The sequence below is a fragment of the Mercenaria mercenaria genome, chromosome 2, assembly GCF_021730395.1.
Source record: "Mercenaria mercenaria strain notata chromosome 2, MADL_Memer_1, whole genome shotgun sequence".
In the NCBI taxonomy this organism is placed as follows: Eukaryota; Metazoa; Mollusca; class Bivalvia; order Venerida; family Veneridae; genus Mercenaria; species Mercenaria mercenaria.
The window spans coordinates 68456815-68473290 of NC_069362.1; the positions used below are offsets into that span (position 1 = coordinate 68456815).

Consider the following 16476-nt stretch of genomic DNA (forward strand, 5'->3'; position numbering starts at 1 on the left):
GTAAAAGTGTCTGGCTAAGGCTGACATCTGTCCAAAATTACACTAAAGGTATTTATTACACTATGCTTTTAAGGAAAAATGATTTTCCGGGAGATATTTAAGTTTTCCGTACGTTCAGGAAATTGGGTCTGAATCCGGGAAACTCCCGGACAATATATGTAGAATACATTCTGCATGAAATGAGACGGTTTTCATGTTCATACACCCAACATGGCAAGTTTTGCAGATCGAAACCGGAAGTTGGTGTTTATTGTAATATGTGCCATTTTTAGAGTAGCAGACCACCATTGACTGGCATTTCACTAGGAACTATTCAACCCCCTATTTTCTTTTCATTTTTTCGTTAATTTATTATATAACTTGAAAATCATGAAAAATAGGTGTAGGAAAAAGTGATGTTCTGTAAAGATAGGCTACTGGTTGCCGACCCAGATTCGGACAATTTCACAACTCTTTCATCTGTCATATTTTAATTTTTAATTCAAGATTCATGAAATGATACCTGAATCAAGTTCAGTTCTTCGGTGTCGCTAAACACAAATTTGTTTGTATATAAAAATAAACTGAACACGTCACTGAGGCCCGAAAGAGGGTACGTAAATTTAACGTTTTCAGCGTGTTGCAGGACCCAGAAATCGGACAGTAGGAAAATACTAATTATCATCACTTCTGTTTGACAGAATCACGTTTAGGTCGGTTTTAATGATAAAAAGACATTTTAAGTATTGTTAACCTTGTTTACATTCAACTGTAAATGTTTCATGCTGCTGAGAGTTTGAAAAATCCAGCTGGCCTACATACGACACAAAATTTTAGGTAAAACAATTTGGTTTAACAAGATACAAGATACAAGAAACTTTATTTTACGTCGGATATGAAATTAACAAATAACATTAGCTTAAAGCTATTTCCCGACAAACGTATGATATAGTAATAACAAAAATAAAATGAAAAAATAAAACGGCTGTAAAAAGAAAGCAGTCATAAAAGAACAAGGGAAGTAACTCTGTAACAGTACATAAACATTACTGACCTTGTTACTCCCCTTAAAAGCTAAATTAAAGCATACATGCTGAAAAGAGGGATACTAAATCAAGCAAAAAAAAATTAGTTAATTACAAATAAGTAGATGACATTATGGGTATTGTGGCAAGTGTAAAAACAAAAACCCTATCTAAGTAAATGTCCCAAAAAACTACCGAAAGAAAGTTGTAGATTTGGGAAAAAGGGCCTGGAGAGGTCATTCACTCCACCACACCCATATCTGTCATCTACCCTAGGAGAAAAGAAGCACACAAGTTAAAACATAAAAAACAAAACAGACAACTTACAGTACATATTTACATAAAATTAACTAAACTAAGACATACTAAGAGAGGAGCACATATTTAATAATAGGCTTTTTAAGCACATGCAGATTATTACTAGGAAAAACTAAACTAAATCTGTACCATGCAACTAAGAAAACAAAAAAAAAAAAATGAGGCATGAAGAGTATTATACAGAAGAAAGAAAAAAGAGAAAAAGTAAAACCTGTGGGAAAGCTGCTGATCTTGACCTAGGCCTAAAAACTGCCATAAAAGTAACTAAATAAAAAACTGATTAGCAAAAATAACACAAAAGTGTGACAGATAAGATGAGATTAAGAACAGATATCTCCTCAAATCAGATTTGCGAAGAACTGATCAGCAACTTTCTCGCAGAGAGTCATGTTTACATAAAATGTGATAACAGCAGCATTTTTTAAAATAAAAGCATGATAGAGAAAAAGCAAACAAAAAACAAGCAAGCAAAACAAAGCAAGCAGGACAACAGCACATACAATAAGCAAACATACAGCATACACTCACTGACACATGGCACATTTACATTTGGGGCCAGTCCAGGTGCGGACCAGTCTGACAAAGTCTTTGTACCTATCTATGGTTCTCATGTCATTTGGCAGACTGTTCCACACCCTGACGGCCTCAAACCTAAATGAGTTTCTTCCATACCTTGTTGTCCTTACTTGTGGCACTTCTAGAACATTTTCATACCTGAAATCATAATTAGAAGATTTTAATTTTACAATATTTTGCAGATATTCAGGCGAAAGATGGTGTATACATTTAAAAGTTTCGATGGCAATGGTTCGTAGTCTGTTTAGATGTAATGTTGTTAAATTTACTTTGTTTAACAGAGTTTCATATGAAGAAGTAAAGTCATTATAGACAATCTTAAGAGCTCTAAATTGTATTTTTTCAAGTTTTTCAGTGTTGGTTTTTGAACAAAAGTGCCAGATTAGAGGACAGTAATTAAAATTTGATCTAATAAAAGATTTAAAAATAATTAGTCTTGTATTTTCATTGAGAAATTTGCTCAGTCTCTGTAATACGTTAAGTTGTTTGGCGGCCTTTCTGCAGAGATTGGTAACCTGGGAGTCAAAATTTAGCTGAAAATCAAGATTGACTCCTAGTAGTTTAACCTCGTCTTCACATATTATTTCATTTTGACCTATGTTGAAGGATTTGACTGCTTTATTAGTTTTGTTTCCTATGCAAATGGACTGGAATTTTTCTGGATTAGCTTGCATTTGGTTTATATCGAACCAATCAATAAGGATTTGACTTTCAGATTCTAGAGTTTCTTTGAATACATCTAGATCCGTGTGTTGGAAAGAAAGGGTATTGTCATCTGCATAATTGTAAAGAGTTGACCTATGTACGAAATAGAATATATCATTTAAGAATATATTGAAGACCAAAGGCCCGAGGATTGATCCTTGAGGGACACCTTTAAGTATTTCATGCCATTCACTAGTAATTTTACCGAGTTTAACCCTTTGAGACCTATGTGAAAGGTAGTTTAGCATGAGTTTGCAGGCTTTCTCTGATAAACCATATGCCTCAAGTTTGAGGACTATAAGATTATGTGGTAAGCAGTCAAAGGCTTTGGATAAATCCATTAGTATGGCGCCTATATATTGATTTTCATCAAGGGATTTTTTCCAGTCTTCAACTAATTTTAACAAAGTTGTTTGGCAGCCATAGGATGACCTAAAAGCAAATAGATATGGATGGAAAATATTTTCAAAAAAGCCAGTTAATTGATCACTCATGATTCTTTCATATATTTTGGACATGGTGGGTAAGATGCTTACTGGCCTGTAATTTTTTTCAATGAAGGGATCATCTTTTTTATAAATGGGTCTAACCTGGGCTTGTTTAAGTTTGGATGGGAATTGACCTTTATCTATCATAGCGTTTGCTATTTCCTTAATTGGGTTTACAAGGCTGCTTTGACCTGCTTTTATGATTTTAGGTGGTATGGTATCCACACCCGTGGCCTTCTTACAGTCGAGTTTCTTGATGCAATTTCTCACTTTATTTTCTGTTATATGATTAAAATTAAAGTGCTCATTCTTACAATTGTTTAAGATGGCCTTGATACTAGGGTGTTCTTTATCTACCGGGTATTAATGGGAAAACATTGATACTTGTTTTATAACACGCAATTTTCTCGTCGGCATTTAGCAGATTGTAGATGAGTTCCTCTTGAATAATGTTGGGACATCAAAACATGTATGCTCATGCGCACTGAAAGCACATGCAGCTTCCCCCTGTGAGAGCTGTCACAACATTTCGTAACAAATGCAAATATTCCATTTTTGAAAGTTTAACTTACTGATTTGCAATTGTTGCAGATGATGTTGCACATAATGCAAACGTCTATGTACTTGTCAAGAAATGATCAAATATTACGCCAAAATAAGCGTTTACGCGACTGTTCGATATTCTGGGTCGTCCGAAATTCTGGGTCGCCAACCAGTACGTAAAGACCACCTGAAGTTGTCGTTTTTTATATAAAACAAAGAAGGATTTGAATTACAGACCTTCAACCTTCAGTAGTTTGGCAAATATCATAACATATGAAATATATGAAACACCGGTGCGAAAATTCGCCCCCAAACAACAACAACAACAAAATTCACAAATAAACAGGAGTAGAAAATGGATATTTTTTCTGAAAATAAACAGTATATGCTGGTAGTTACTATTCCTTTAACAGTGCTTGTATTGATTGCATCGATGACATACACAATTCGCAACATTTCCAGGATCTGGAACGCAGGCAAACCCGTTACCTCTGAAACAAAGTCGGAGACGGTTGAAAACAGCGATGATGAAGAGGAAGATGCAAATAAGCAAAGCAAGTGAATGTCTGCATTTAAATATGCAGACATTTTTGTAGAATAGAAAATGTTTAAAAATAAAAGTTTTCCCAATTTTTCACATGCACAGGAGTCTGAAATTGTGTCAATAACGCCCCAAAACTGGCAGAAGTCTTCATTTTGGAAAAGGAAGTGTCTAGCCGTCCGGTAACCGAACGCCTAGCCTGCGTTCTAGTCGTCCGGTTACCGGACGGCTAGCAAATCCTCAGGGTTTTTTCTAGTCGTCCGGTAATTGATTTCCTAATGAATAAGACATGATTTTATATAGTTTTAATGTTATTTACTTGAGATATCGATACTTATCTGTAAACAAAAGTTTGTGTAAATACATACAATAAACAGTTACGATAAATAACTGCATTATTCAGCTGATAAAATGGAAGTTTGCCGATCTCAATAATGGCGAAATCAACGTGACGTCACTTATTAAAATTTGTTCATCTTGAGGCTTCTATGGGATCGGAATTTTTAAAGTTTAATAACTTTTTCACTGGATTTTCAAAATTAAAACAGTTTTGAAGAACTTTCAATTTTCATATTTTAGTATTCAAATATTTTTTAATGCATTACAGTTTTAAATGACATCTAATTTCAAAAGCGGCAGCGTGATGTTCAAAACTTTAAGAAAAACAGTAGTTCAGCGTTCATAATTAATCCATTTTAATTTGAAATAATCATAGTCAAAATTAATGAATGCATTGCCCTTTTTTAAGCTTTCCATTGTTCAAAAAAATATATAGATCTATATAAATTTGTGTTTTAAAAATTAAAGTTTAGGCCGTTAGAAAAAACATCACTTTTTAGAATATCAACGGATTTGTAAACAAACACGATCTCTTGCGTTTAATTGACTGAAAAATCAGATAAGTATTGATATTTTAAGTAAATAACATTTAAAAGTATATAAAATCATTACTTATTCATTCAGAAATCAATTACTGGACGACTAGAAAATCCCCTGAGGATTTGCTAGCCGTCCGGTAACCGGACGACTAGAACGCAGGCTAGTCGTCCGGTTACAGGACGGCTAGACACTTCCTTTGGAAAAAGAATGTTTCTAGGGGTACTGGCTAGCATCCTACAAACGGACACTTTTGGAATATTTTTCATGATAACTCGGGGAAATAGATATATCTAGTGGTTGAAATTTCATGTGAACAAAGCTAGGTTCTCTTCCCAACTAAAAAGCTAATTTGTTTACTTCTAAAATTAGGTCAAGTACTTTTTCGAGGCCCGAAGGAAGGGCCACCAAATCACGTTGTTTTAAGGTCTAACAGTACCATGTTTCTGGACAGTGAGTTGTCACTTTATTGATTTTCAATTTATGTTCAACATTGCATTAAACTTTATTTTCAACCACGGGAAAGTAGTCATTCAGTGTCTGACTCATAGAATTGCACGAATTACCTCCCTTGAATCTATAATTTGATCGTATTTCTCCCGATCAAAACTTTTAAAATTTCAATTTTCGATTTTTGATACGAAAATGTGTTTTTAGGGTGTATTAAAATCATGCATGCACTAAATTATCGAAGCTGTGTGTCCCGGTTTAAGTGTTTACTAAACGTCTCGTCTGCTTACCTCAAATTTTGCATTTGGCCTTAATGGCGGGACGTCACGGAAATACTGTGCATGCGCATCGCGCCATTTCCAACTTCCCCCAACACGTAAACATGCTTCGTGAGTGCAGACAAAATGAAATTTAGCATTTCTTGTAAAATACTTAAATTGATATGTTGTAACCATGCGATGTTATTGAAAATCAAGCGTCTGTTTGATTGTAAACAGATAAGCAAGGTTTAAGACCAAAATAAAGCGTTTACGGGACTGTCCAGTTTGGTGGTCGTCCAGATTTGGTGGTCGCTAGCCACTACGGGTCCATACCTCTAGACAAGTCTGTTAAGGGGTTTTTAGGGGTATAACAGACCTCCTTTTTCTAGAGATTTAGGGTTATTTACATCTTAAATTTTGTTGAAAATGAAATAACAAATAAGACTTATTCAGTTTTCACCTAAAACTTTGATCTAAATGGTTTACAAATACCAGCGTTCACACAATTGTTTATAATATGAATTAAGGCACCGCCTGGAATGGGGATTTATCTTTTATATATTTGCATGCAAAGAAACTATTCTCTACTCAAAAGTGAAACTTCGAAAGAAGCTATTCACTTGAAACAGTATTTTTAGTTTACATTTAGTGTCATCATACATGTTACAGCAAATATCATACTTTGCACAATTTACGGGAAGCCGGTGTGACAGTGACTTCATTCGCCACGTTCTCATACGGTACTGGCTTTAGGATTTTTGTTTGTTTGTTGGCATTCCACGCAGAAACTTGATGGCCTTTACACTTCCTTACTGTTTAAAAAGTGTTTTTCAGTTGCAGATACACTTTCTTTACGAAAAAGAAATAAAGAATTATATGTTGGCATGGTGTACGAATTTCTGTGACTGATTCGGAGTGCTCTGTTGCTCATGCATGCAGACAACCAGTCTGCGGACTGTACATAAACTTGAAACGGAAAACGTTGAAAAAATTGCCTCGGTATATGCAGACAACAAAGACGAATAACTACATACGGACGTAACCGTCTCGGGGGATTTTCATCCCCTAATACTAAGGACTAATACTGTTTTCTGCTATTTTCACGTTATATGCGGTGTCGCGGTATTTGATATTTGCGAGAACAACAGTGTGCATAAAAATATGAGGGTCTGATACATTTTACACTTTCAAAGGAAGCGCTTTATTAAGTCGGATGCCAGACGGCGAAATTAGAATTAACTCCCTTGGCATAAGTGATGGTCACATGCACCAGAAATATGATTGGTTTAAAGTAAACAAGGACTAAAAAAAATGATTTTCTATTTGAAATAATATTGGAAAAGGGTTACGAAGTTAATAGGAAATAATAGCAACATAAACTTGTTTTTCTTTTCTTTATTCATTTATTCCCTTTAATAGTGCTTCGAATATTTGTGCAAACAGGCTACCTTTTCTTTCAAAACCTAAATAACGGAGGAACTCCAAATGAATACATTGTTCTGTGCCGATTAATTTATTGTGAAATAAACTGTTGATATTACACAGATAAATGAGCGTATCTAACCCTTGAAATTCAGCAGAAAAAAATAAGTTAGGCATAATAATAATTATGCACCTATTTGTTTTATTATTTAACAAGATATAATGATAATAGGCACTGAACTGATTGTTAAATGATCAATTATTTAAACCGACATATATGTAAAAGAAACTGTTTGTGGAATTGTCCCTTGTATCTTGTAACGGTTTCCAAATGTGTGAAAAACATAAATACACTAAGGGGTAATTATGATTAAAGAAAATTATTTTTTTCTCAACATAATTTAAAATTATTTTGTTTAATATTTTTTCTGCCGTTTGGACTTTGATTCCTTGTGATTTATTTGGTGTTCCTTGGTTATTTATGTTTCGAAAGAAATTGTAACCAATCGGATGAATGTTGGTATCTAATTCTGTAAAACTATTAATTTAGATCCAAGTTTAAGGTAAATACTGATTAAGTCTTACTTGTTTTTTCATTTTCAACAAAACTTTAAATGTAAATAACTCTTAATCTCTGGAAAAATGAAGGTCCATACCCCTAAAAAAAACCTAACGGGCTTGTCTAGAGGTATGGATCAATACCTTTAGAATCAGATTCTAGAGGTACGGATCCGTACCCCTAGACACTTCCTTGGAAAAAGTACCTGGGTTATTTTTAGCTCATCTGATTTTTTGAAAAAAAATGATGAGTTATTGTCATCACTTGAGCGGTTGTTGGCGTCTGCGTCGGCGTTGCCTGGTTAAGTTTTATGTTTAGGTCAGCTTTTCTCCTAAACTAGCCAAGCTATTGCTTTGAAACTTGGAATACTTGTTCACTACCATAAGCTGACCCTGTATAGCAAGAAACATAACTCCATCTTGCTTTTTGCAAGATTTATGGCCCCTTTTGTACTTAGAAAATATCAGATTTCTTGGTTAAGTTTTATGTTTAGGTCAGCTTTTATCCTAAACTATCAAAACTATTGCTTTAAAACTTGCAACACTTGTTCACCATCATAAGCTGACCCTGTACAGCAAGAAACATAACTCCATCCTGCTTTTTGCAATAATTATTGCCCCTTTGGACTTAGAAAATATCAGATTTCTTGGTTAAATTTTATGTTTAGGTCAACTTTTTCTCTTAAATTATCAAAGCTATTGCTTTGAAACTTGCAACACTTGTTCACCATCATAAGCTGACCCTGTACAGCAAGATACATAACTCCATCCTGCTTTTTGCAAGATTTATGGCCCCTTTTGGACTTAGAAAATATCAGATTTCTTGGTTAAGTTTTATGTTTAGGTCAACTTTTTCTCTTAAACTATCAAAGCTATTACTTTGAAACTTGCAACACTTGTCCACCATCATAAGCTGACCCTGTACAGCAAGCAACATAACTCCATCCTGCTTTTTGCAAGAATTATTGCCCCTTTTGGACTTAGAAAATCATTTTCTTGGTTGAGTATTATGTTTAAGTCAACTTTTCTCATAAACTGTCAAAGCTATTGCTTTAAAACTTGCAACAGTTTTTCACCATCATAAGTGGACACTGTACATCAAGAAACATAACTCTATCCTGCTTTTTGCAAGAATGATGGCCCTTTTTAGACTTAGAAAATCATGGGTAGGACAATATTTCTACTATTATACAAAAAATAATCTGATGAGCATCAGCACCCGCAAGGCGGTGCTCTTGTTTTTAAGATAGACTTCTGGGGTCTTATTGCTAGAATTTCAGACTCCTGTGATGTAAGCCTTACACGTTTGACTTATAAATCAGGATGGCTTATTTTATGATCTGATACATTGTACTTACCCATATCTGCGTGTTAGTGTTAATTTAGAAAAACAGTAATTAAACATCGAGTTTTTGGTCGGAATTAAGCCTAGTATTTTTGTACAGAGTCGGGTAAATATTGCTATCTTTGACCAAGTATGATAAATTGGATTAATTTATTACACTATTCATAAACAAATTGATTACCGGATGGCTAGAAAAAACACAGCTGATAGGCTCTAGAGGCATCCGGTTACTGGACAGCTAGAAAGCAGGCTAGGCGCCCAGTTACCAGATGGCTAGACACTTCCTTATTAAAGAAGTCCTCTCACAAATTTATCAAAATGGGGGAGCTTTGCCCCTTTAAGGGGCCACTAGTGCTAAAAATAGAAACAACTTTAAATGACTTCTTCCCATGAATTGATCAATTGCTAAATGGATCTTCATCAAATTTGGTCTGTAGCATTATTGAAAGGTCCTATCCAGACTTTGCTCAAATGAGGGTGCTCAGCCCCATTTAGAGGCTGCTAGAGCTGAAAATAATATTTTCTCTTGAACTGCTTGATGGATCTTCGTCAGACTTTATAGCATCGTTGTAATTTCCTCACCCAATTTTGTTCAAATGCGGGCGTTTAGCTGCTTTAAAGTAAGAGCTGAAAACAGAAATACCTAAAATGTTAAATGACTTCTTCTCATTAACTACTGTCTAGTCTGATTATCTTCGTCACAATTGGTCCATATTGTCATTGTGAGGCCCTCTCTCAATTTTGATCAAATAGGGAAACTTGGCCCCTGTTTGATAGCATTCATTGAACTTGATCTGAAGCGATTCATTATAAGGTCCTCTCCCATCATAAGGTCTGCTCATTTTGTCTAAAGATGTAAAATACTTTTATCAATTTACAAGTTCAGCCAGTCTCATTGGATTTTTGTCTGATAAATATAATAAAAAATATTAGTTAACTGAATGATGCCGGTAAATCTGTTTAAAATAAAATAAAGTAAAATCCCATAAACTCCAATCTACCTGAGGGAAATTGTAAACAAAACACCAAAATGATGCACATTTATGATTTAATTCTATCAAGCATTGGTGATACAATACTGGCATGTCTCTTGCTTTCTTTCCTGGATGCAGATGTTTCATTGATTTTTAGCTCGACTATTCATAGAATAGTAGAGCTATTGGACTCGCCCATGCGTCGGCGTCCGCGTCGGCGTCCGCGTCCGCGTCCCGATTTGGTTAAGTTTTTGTATGTAAGCTGGTATCTCAGCAACCACTTGTGGGAATGGATTGAAACTTCACACACTTATTCACTGTGATAAACTGACTTACATTGCACAGGTTCCATAACTCTGTTTTGCTTTTTTACAAAATTATGCCCCTTTTTTGACTTAGAAATTTTTGGTTAAGGTTTTGTATGTAAGCTTGTATCTCAGTAACCACTTGTGGGAATGGATTGAAACTTCACACACTTATTTACTGTGATAAACTGACTTACATTGCACAGGTTCCATAACTCTATTTTGTTTTTTTACAAAATTATGCCCCTTTTTCGACTTAGAATTTTTTGGTTAAGGTTTTGTATGTAAGCTGGTATCTCAGTTACTCACTAATGGAATGGATTGAAACTTCACACACTTGTTCACTGTCATGATCTGACATGCACAAAGCAGGTCCCATAACTTTATTTTGATTTTTTACAAAATTATGCCCCTTTTTCAACATAGAAATTTTTGGTTAAGTTTTTGTATGTAAGCTGGTATCTCAGTATCCACTAATGGGAAAGGATTGAAACTTCACACACTAGTTCACTTTCATGATATGACGTGCAGTGCAAAGGGTCAATAACTCAACTTTGCATTTTACAAAATTATGCCCCTTTTTCAACTTAGGAGTTTTTGGGTTAAATTCTTATATGTAAGCTGGTATCTCAGTACCCACTAATGGGAATGGATTGAAACTTCATACACTTGTCCACTGTCATGAGCTGATAAGCACTATGCAGGTTCCATAACCCTATTTTACTTTTTTACTAAATTATGCCCCTTTTTCGACTTTCTTATTCATTCAAGCGACAAGGCTGTTAAATAGTCGAGCGTTGCTGTCCTCCGACAGCTCTTGTTTGTTTAATGGTGAATATCTACAGATAAAGATGTACATGTACTTTGGTTCAGTGCTGTTGACTTTCAGCAGAATTATGTCCCTTAACTCTTATTATCCCCCGCCAATGAAATCAGGAGAGGGGTATTGAAATAGCGTTGTCCGTCCATCAGTCCGTCCGTCCGCAGCCATTTCTCAGTAACTAGCAGGTAGAATTTCATGAAACTTGAAATAAACGTAAACCAACATACTGTGATGATGCTCGTAAAGGTTTTTTTGATTGGTCAATTTCCCTTAGGGTTATTGCCCTTGATTTAATGAAAAATCCACATCTGCAGCCATTTCTCAGTAACAAGCTGGTAGAATTTCATGAAACTTGAAATAACTATGAACCAACGTACTTCGATGATGCCTTTTTTTTTTCAATTGGTCAATTTTCCTTAGAGTTATTGCCTTTTAATTGTTTAAAAATCTACAGATTTGTACATAACAAACCAACCAATCGGTAGAATTTCATTAAACTTCTTTCATTCTTTTCCATGAACATTAATTTTATTATAAACATGTGAAGTTTTGTACCCACACCTGGTCACCACCTTGCCTTGGTCACCCCCTACCCCCACCCCCCCAAAAAAAATCATTCCTTTTCTTTTTATTATTTTTTTTTCAAACCTTCCATGAAAATTTATTAGCATGCAAAGTTGTACCATTCCTCACTCTTCACTCAGTGTTGCCCACCACCCCGATCATGCATCCCCATTCCCCACCCAATTTTTTTTTTTTTTTTTTTTTCATTTTTAATTTTCCATCAATATTTACAATCAACATGTGAAATTTTGTACCCTCACCCAGTAACCCCCGCTGCCCCCCCCCCCCCCCCCCCAAAAAAAAAAGAAGCATTCATTTTCTGTTAAAATGATTTTGACTAATAAAATTATTTGCTTCTTAGTAACATCCTTAAATTTTTGCCAGATATTTTTTTGCCATTCCTCACCTCAAGCCCTTTCAGCGGGGGATACAAATTCATCAAATTTGCTTGTAGTTTTGAGTTCTTAGTTAGCTTGGAAATTTTGCCCTACAGGCTTATTATCTTATACATGTAGTATGCTTTTGATCTTGTTGGTGTTGATCTTGTTTCTTTTATCCTCACACTGGCCATAGCTTTATCAGATCAGGTGGTTCCAACATTGTTTGAGTGGTAAATGTTACGCAAAATGAGTGGACAAAATGAACATACCTGATCTTGTAGGTATGAATTTATGCAATTTATACCAGTTACAAAACAAATCAAATTAAAATGAGGCGTACCTAGAGCTAAAATGAGTGTGTTTCTTTGTACATTGTTCATTTAAGTGTGATTTGTGCTGTTTCCTCAAACACTTCTATGCAGTTTGATAGGGGAAGGAGATTTCGTCAGTTTTTGAGAAAATAGCAATGTATGCTGTGCTTATCATGATTGGGATATTACTGAAACACTTCATATTCAAAGAGCTAAGTTATCATACACTCGGAGCAACAGTTGCAACTGTGTTGCATTATATTTTTCTGGTGATATTAAATAACAAACCCAGATAATGTATGAAAATACACACATTTTGTTTAAAGATGTAGTCATTTGAACATGAAGGGTTTGAATAGTTACTTGATCACAATGAGCACTGTATATAACGCAGTATTCTCAAGAATTGATAAAATCTCCTTATCTGTCTGACTGTAAAATGGTTTTTGAGAAAACAGTACAGATATTACCTAAATGAACATGTGAAACTGAGAAAAACTCATTTGCACTCCAGGTGCACGAGTTGTTTTCATCTGGTTTGGTATACATGTATAACGGGAAGAAATTCCTTTAAAATATACTAACAATTTGTATACAAGACCAGAAATGTGTCATATTGTCCACTTGTTCTGCGTAATATTCACCACTCACACAGCGTTGGAACCACCTGATCTAAATAAGCTATGGCCAGTGCGATAATGTACTTCTACAATGTTTCAGGATGTTTATATAGATTTGTCATTACTGTTGTAGGTGAACAAGAGACAGTTGACAGTAAAATTGATCCAGTCCAGTACTGTGAGCATATCCAGAGTGAAGTTAAAAAAGCCCGGCACAGAGTAGCTACCCAAGAAATACGTCAGAATCTCACTGCAGAAGACATGGAAAAGGAGAGAGAAATCCAACGAAAACAGCTTGAAGACATTTTTAAGCTGATGGAACAGAATTCTGACAAATTTGGTGCGTCCAGTGAGGAAGATATTCGACAGCAGATGAAACTTTATGTTTAGTAGCATTTAAAAATTCCGAAAGCAGAGTTTTGTGATTCAGTACTATAACCAAAATTTGTTCAAAGTTAATTTGAATTGCTAAAATTTGTTTTAGAAGTTCAATATTTATGCATTGGTTCCATTACATCTACGTTAGAAATTATATGGGAGGGAATAAACTCTGAGTTCAATGTACCAGGTGAATCATTTTAGGACTTTGCTATAAACACATAAATTAATATGGCATCATTATGATTATGAAAATTTAAGAAAATTTTCTAATTATTTTTCTTTTTGTAGATTTTTGTTTATGCTGCAACAAGTGGTTAAGTTAGACTTCAATTGAATTTTTTGCTTATCTCGTACAGTCAGTACTCATTTAAGAAGTTTTGCGATATTTTTTGCCATCTTTCTGAGCATATCGAGGGCTCAGAACGAAATGGGTCTAAGTGTATATACAAATATACTTAGAAGCAGATAGACCAGTTTCGCTCTGAGCCCTCGATATATGAAAAGGGACTCGCTTCTAGATCTGTAATTACTCATGAAATGTTTCCTTTATGCTGATCTGTAAGTTGTGAGATTATCCTGTGATATTATGGTCTATACTGAAATAAGTCATTTTTCAGCTCCATTTTTCAATAAGATGTGTTAGTAATGTTTCAGAATCTTGCATGCAAATGTATGCAAACAATTCATGCTACTTTATATCATAATAATGTCAACCTTACTTCTTGTTTCCTGCAGTAGATTATGTGATGAACAGGTATTATTTTCCCTGTAAATGCCCATAAGTTGTCACCAACCTGGGATCGATGTAGATACTCAAGTTATTCATTAGAAGGTCATCTCCTGCTGGCTTCCCTTTCACTAACATTCTCAAGTCAAAATCAATGTCAGTTCAAGTCTGACATCAATGCAGGAAAATTCACGCAAATAATAACACAACTGTTATACAATTCCTTGGAAGCTGAGGATTTTGCAGCTTATGTGTTATTAAAACTCTGGGTCAGCTTTGAGAAAAAGTTTATTGAAATCTAGCATGAGAGCTTTCTTATCCGAGACAAATCTCAGACAGTGTTGAGACAGTCTTGAGAGGAGAATTTTCAAACTTAAAGAAAGTTAGTGAAAGTGAGACCTGATTTCTTACACATCAAATCTGTGTACTCATCAAAACCAAATCTGTGTACCAATCAAAACCAGATCTGTGTACCAATCAAAACCATAGTACCTTGCATATTATTTCTTAGGGTTGTCCTGGGTAGTGTTCAAAAATGACATAGATTGTATTTATGTTACAATGTATAGATATAGAAATATTTACTGGATATATACGTGTTTCAGTCCAGTGGTGTAGATATTACAAGTGTTCGTGGAACGTAATAATTATATAAGTGCCAGTTCTGTCTATTAATAGATTTATTTATGAATTCATTCTTTTTGTTATTACAAGTGATAGCTCTAGTATAGTTTATATTACTGGGTTATCTGGTGAAATTAAACTGCTTCTGCAAGAAGCTTCTACATGCAATTCATCTAGTTTACAAAGTTATGACTCTTTCAATACTGGTGACCTATGACTTTCATTGCATATCTTTGTTTATTAGATGAAGCGTACACCTTTAATACACCAATCTGCAAATATCTAAAATATTTTACTGTTTGTCAAAAAGTGCAGCCTTCATAAAAGACATTAATTTTAAATATTTCCCTGACAAAGGCCACAAAAACCATCATTTACTCACAGGACACACATTAGCTTTATGAGTCCGTTTTGTATGCAATAATGTTTTTTAATTTTTGCGACCTTTATATTGTTACTACATTTTGAAATGTATTTTCTCATATCAGCAATATATAAACGATATATTTACATTACAATGTATAGATATAAAAGATTTTACAGTGCAATAACCGGTAACTACTTGAACACACTGGCAAGTATTTAGAAATTTTTGTGCTAGATTGAAAATACTAGTAAATGAGTCTTAACATTTGGGCTAAGGGTTTATGACCCATACTAAAAATACATGTACATACAATAACTAGTCATTCGAATTAAACATCTTGAGAAAAAAAATGTTACTATTAAATCTACAATAAAATTTTAAAAGTACTTTTCATTGGTTTACAGACAGACACAGGTAAGGCTATACAAATGTTCGAGTCTGATAACTAAGTTCACAAATAACCTTGGAGATGTTGGATTTAGTAATAAAACAACTGTTGCATTTACGGCTGGGTCATTATGAGAATTGATCAACCTGGAAAAACTGATACCGACCTGAGGCTCTGCTCTCAGTCAATGTCCCTTTTCCCAGGTCAATACAACTGTATCAACTTCACTAAAATGCAATAATTGCCTAATGTATAACCACCTAATGTTAAAGGTTCAGTCGATAGTGTTGTGTTGATATTGTTTTGTTGTCGTCTTTTTCATGTTATTATTGTAAGCCTACATCTTTTGTGTTTCAAACCGTAGTGACAACATGTTTACCCAACTTTTATCACTTCTCATTCTGTGCTATTGCAATGGTTGAAAAACAATTTATATTAATGTAAATTGGACACAACATGCAAGTTCTGTATGATTCTATGTTCATCTGGCTTGTACTTATTTTGTTCACAACTGAGATCTATATCAGTATTGTCAGTAATGTTTAAATACACTAGTCACTAAAGCTTGCAAAGTATTATCTGATCTAATAATATATCTAAAATACTTTCACTAGTATCCAGTCCGACAGTATATAAAGAAACTTACACTATGACAGTATGTAAATACTAACACTATCCAGTCTGACGGTATATAAATACTTACACCAAAGTGTATCCAGTCTCACAGTATATAAATACTTACACTAAAGTGTATCCAGTCTCACAGTATATAAATACTTACCCTAAAGTGTATCCAGTCTCACAGTATATAAATACTTACACTAAAGTGTATCCAGTCTCACAGTATATAAATACTTACACTAAAGTGTATCCAGTCTCACAGTATATATATACTTACACTACAGTGTATCCAGTCTCACAGTATA

The 16476-nt window shown here is 34.5% G+C and overlaps 1 protein-coding gene across 1 annotated transcript; it reads left to right on the top strand.

The window, feature by feature from the left end:
• Positions 1–3922: 3922 nt before the first annotated feature.
• On the top strand, positions 3923–14862 carry LOC123564197 (matrix-remodeling-associated protein 7-like). The gene is made up of 2 exons (XM_045357570.2): positions 3923–4188; positions 13197–14862. Exons 1-2 carry the CDS (start codon positions 3990–3992, stop codon positions 13451–13453), a joined length of 456 nt encoding a protein of 151 aa, XP_045213505.1. The 5' UTR covers positions 3923–3989; the 3' UTR covers positions 13454–14862.
• Positions 14863–16476: the final 1614 nt, after the last annotated feature.

Coding starts and splice junctions, on each gene's coding strand:
- LOC123564197 (XM_045357570.2), top strand. CDS start 3,990: ATGGATATTTTTTCTGAAAATAAACAGTATATGCTGGTAGTTACTATT. Junction 4,189..13,196: donor GGAAGATGCAAATAAGCAAA/GCAAGTGAATGT, acceptor TTACTGTTGTAG/GTGAACAAGAGACAGTTGAC.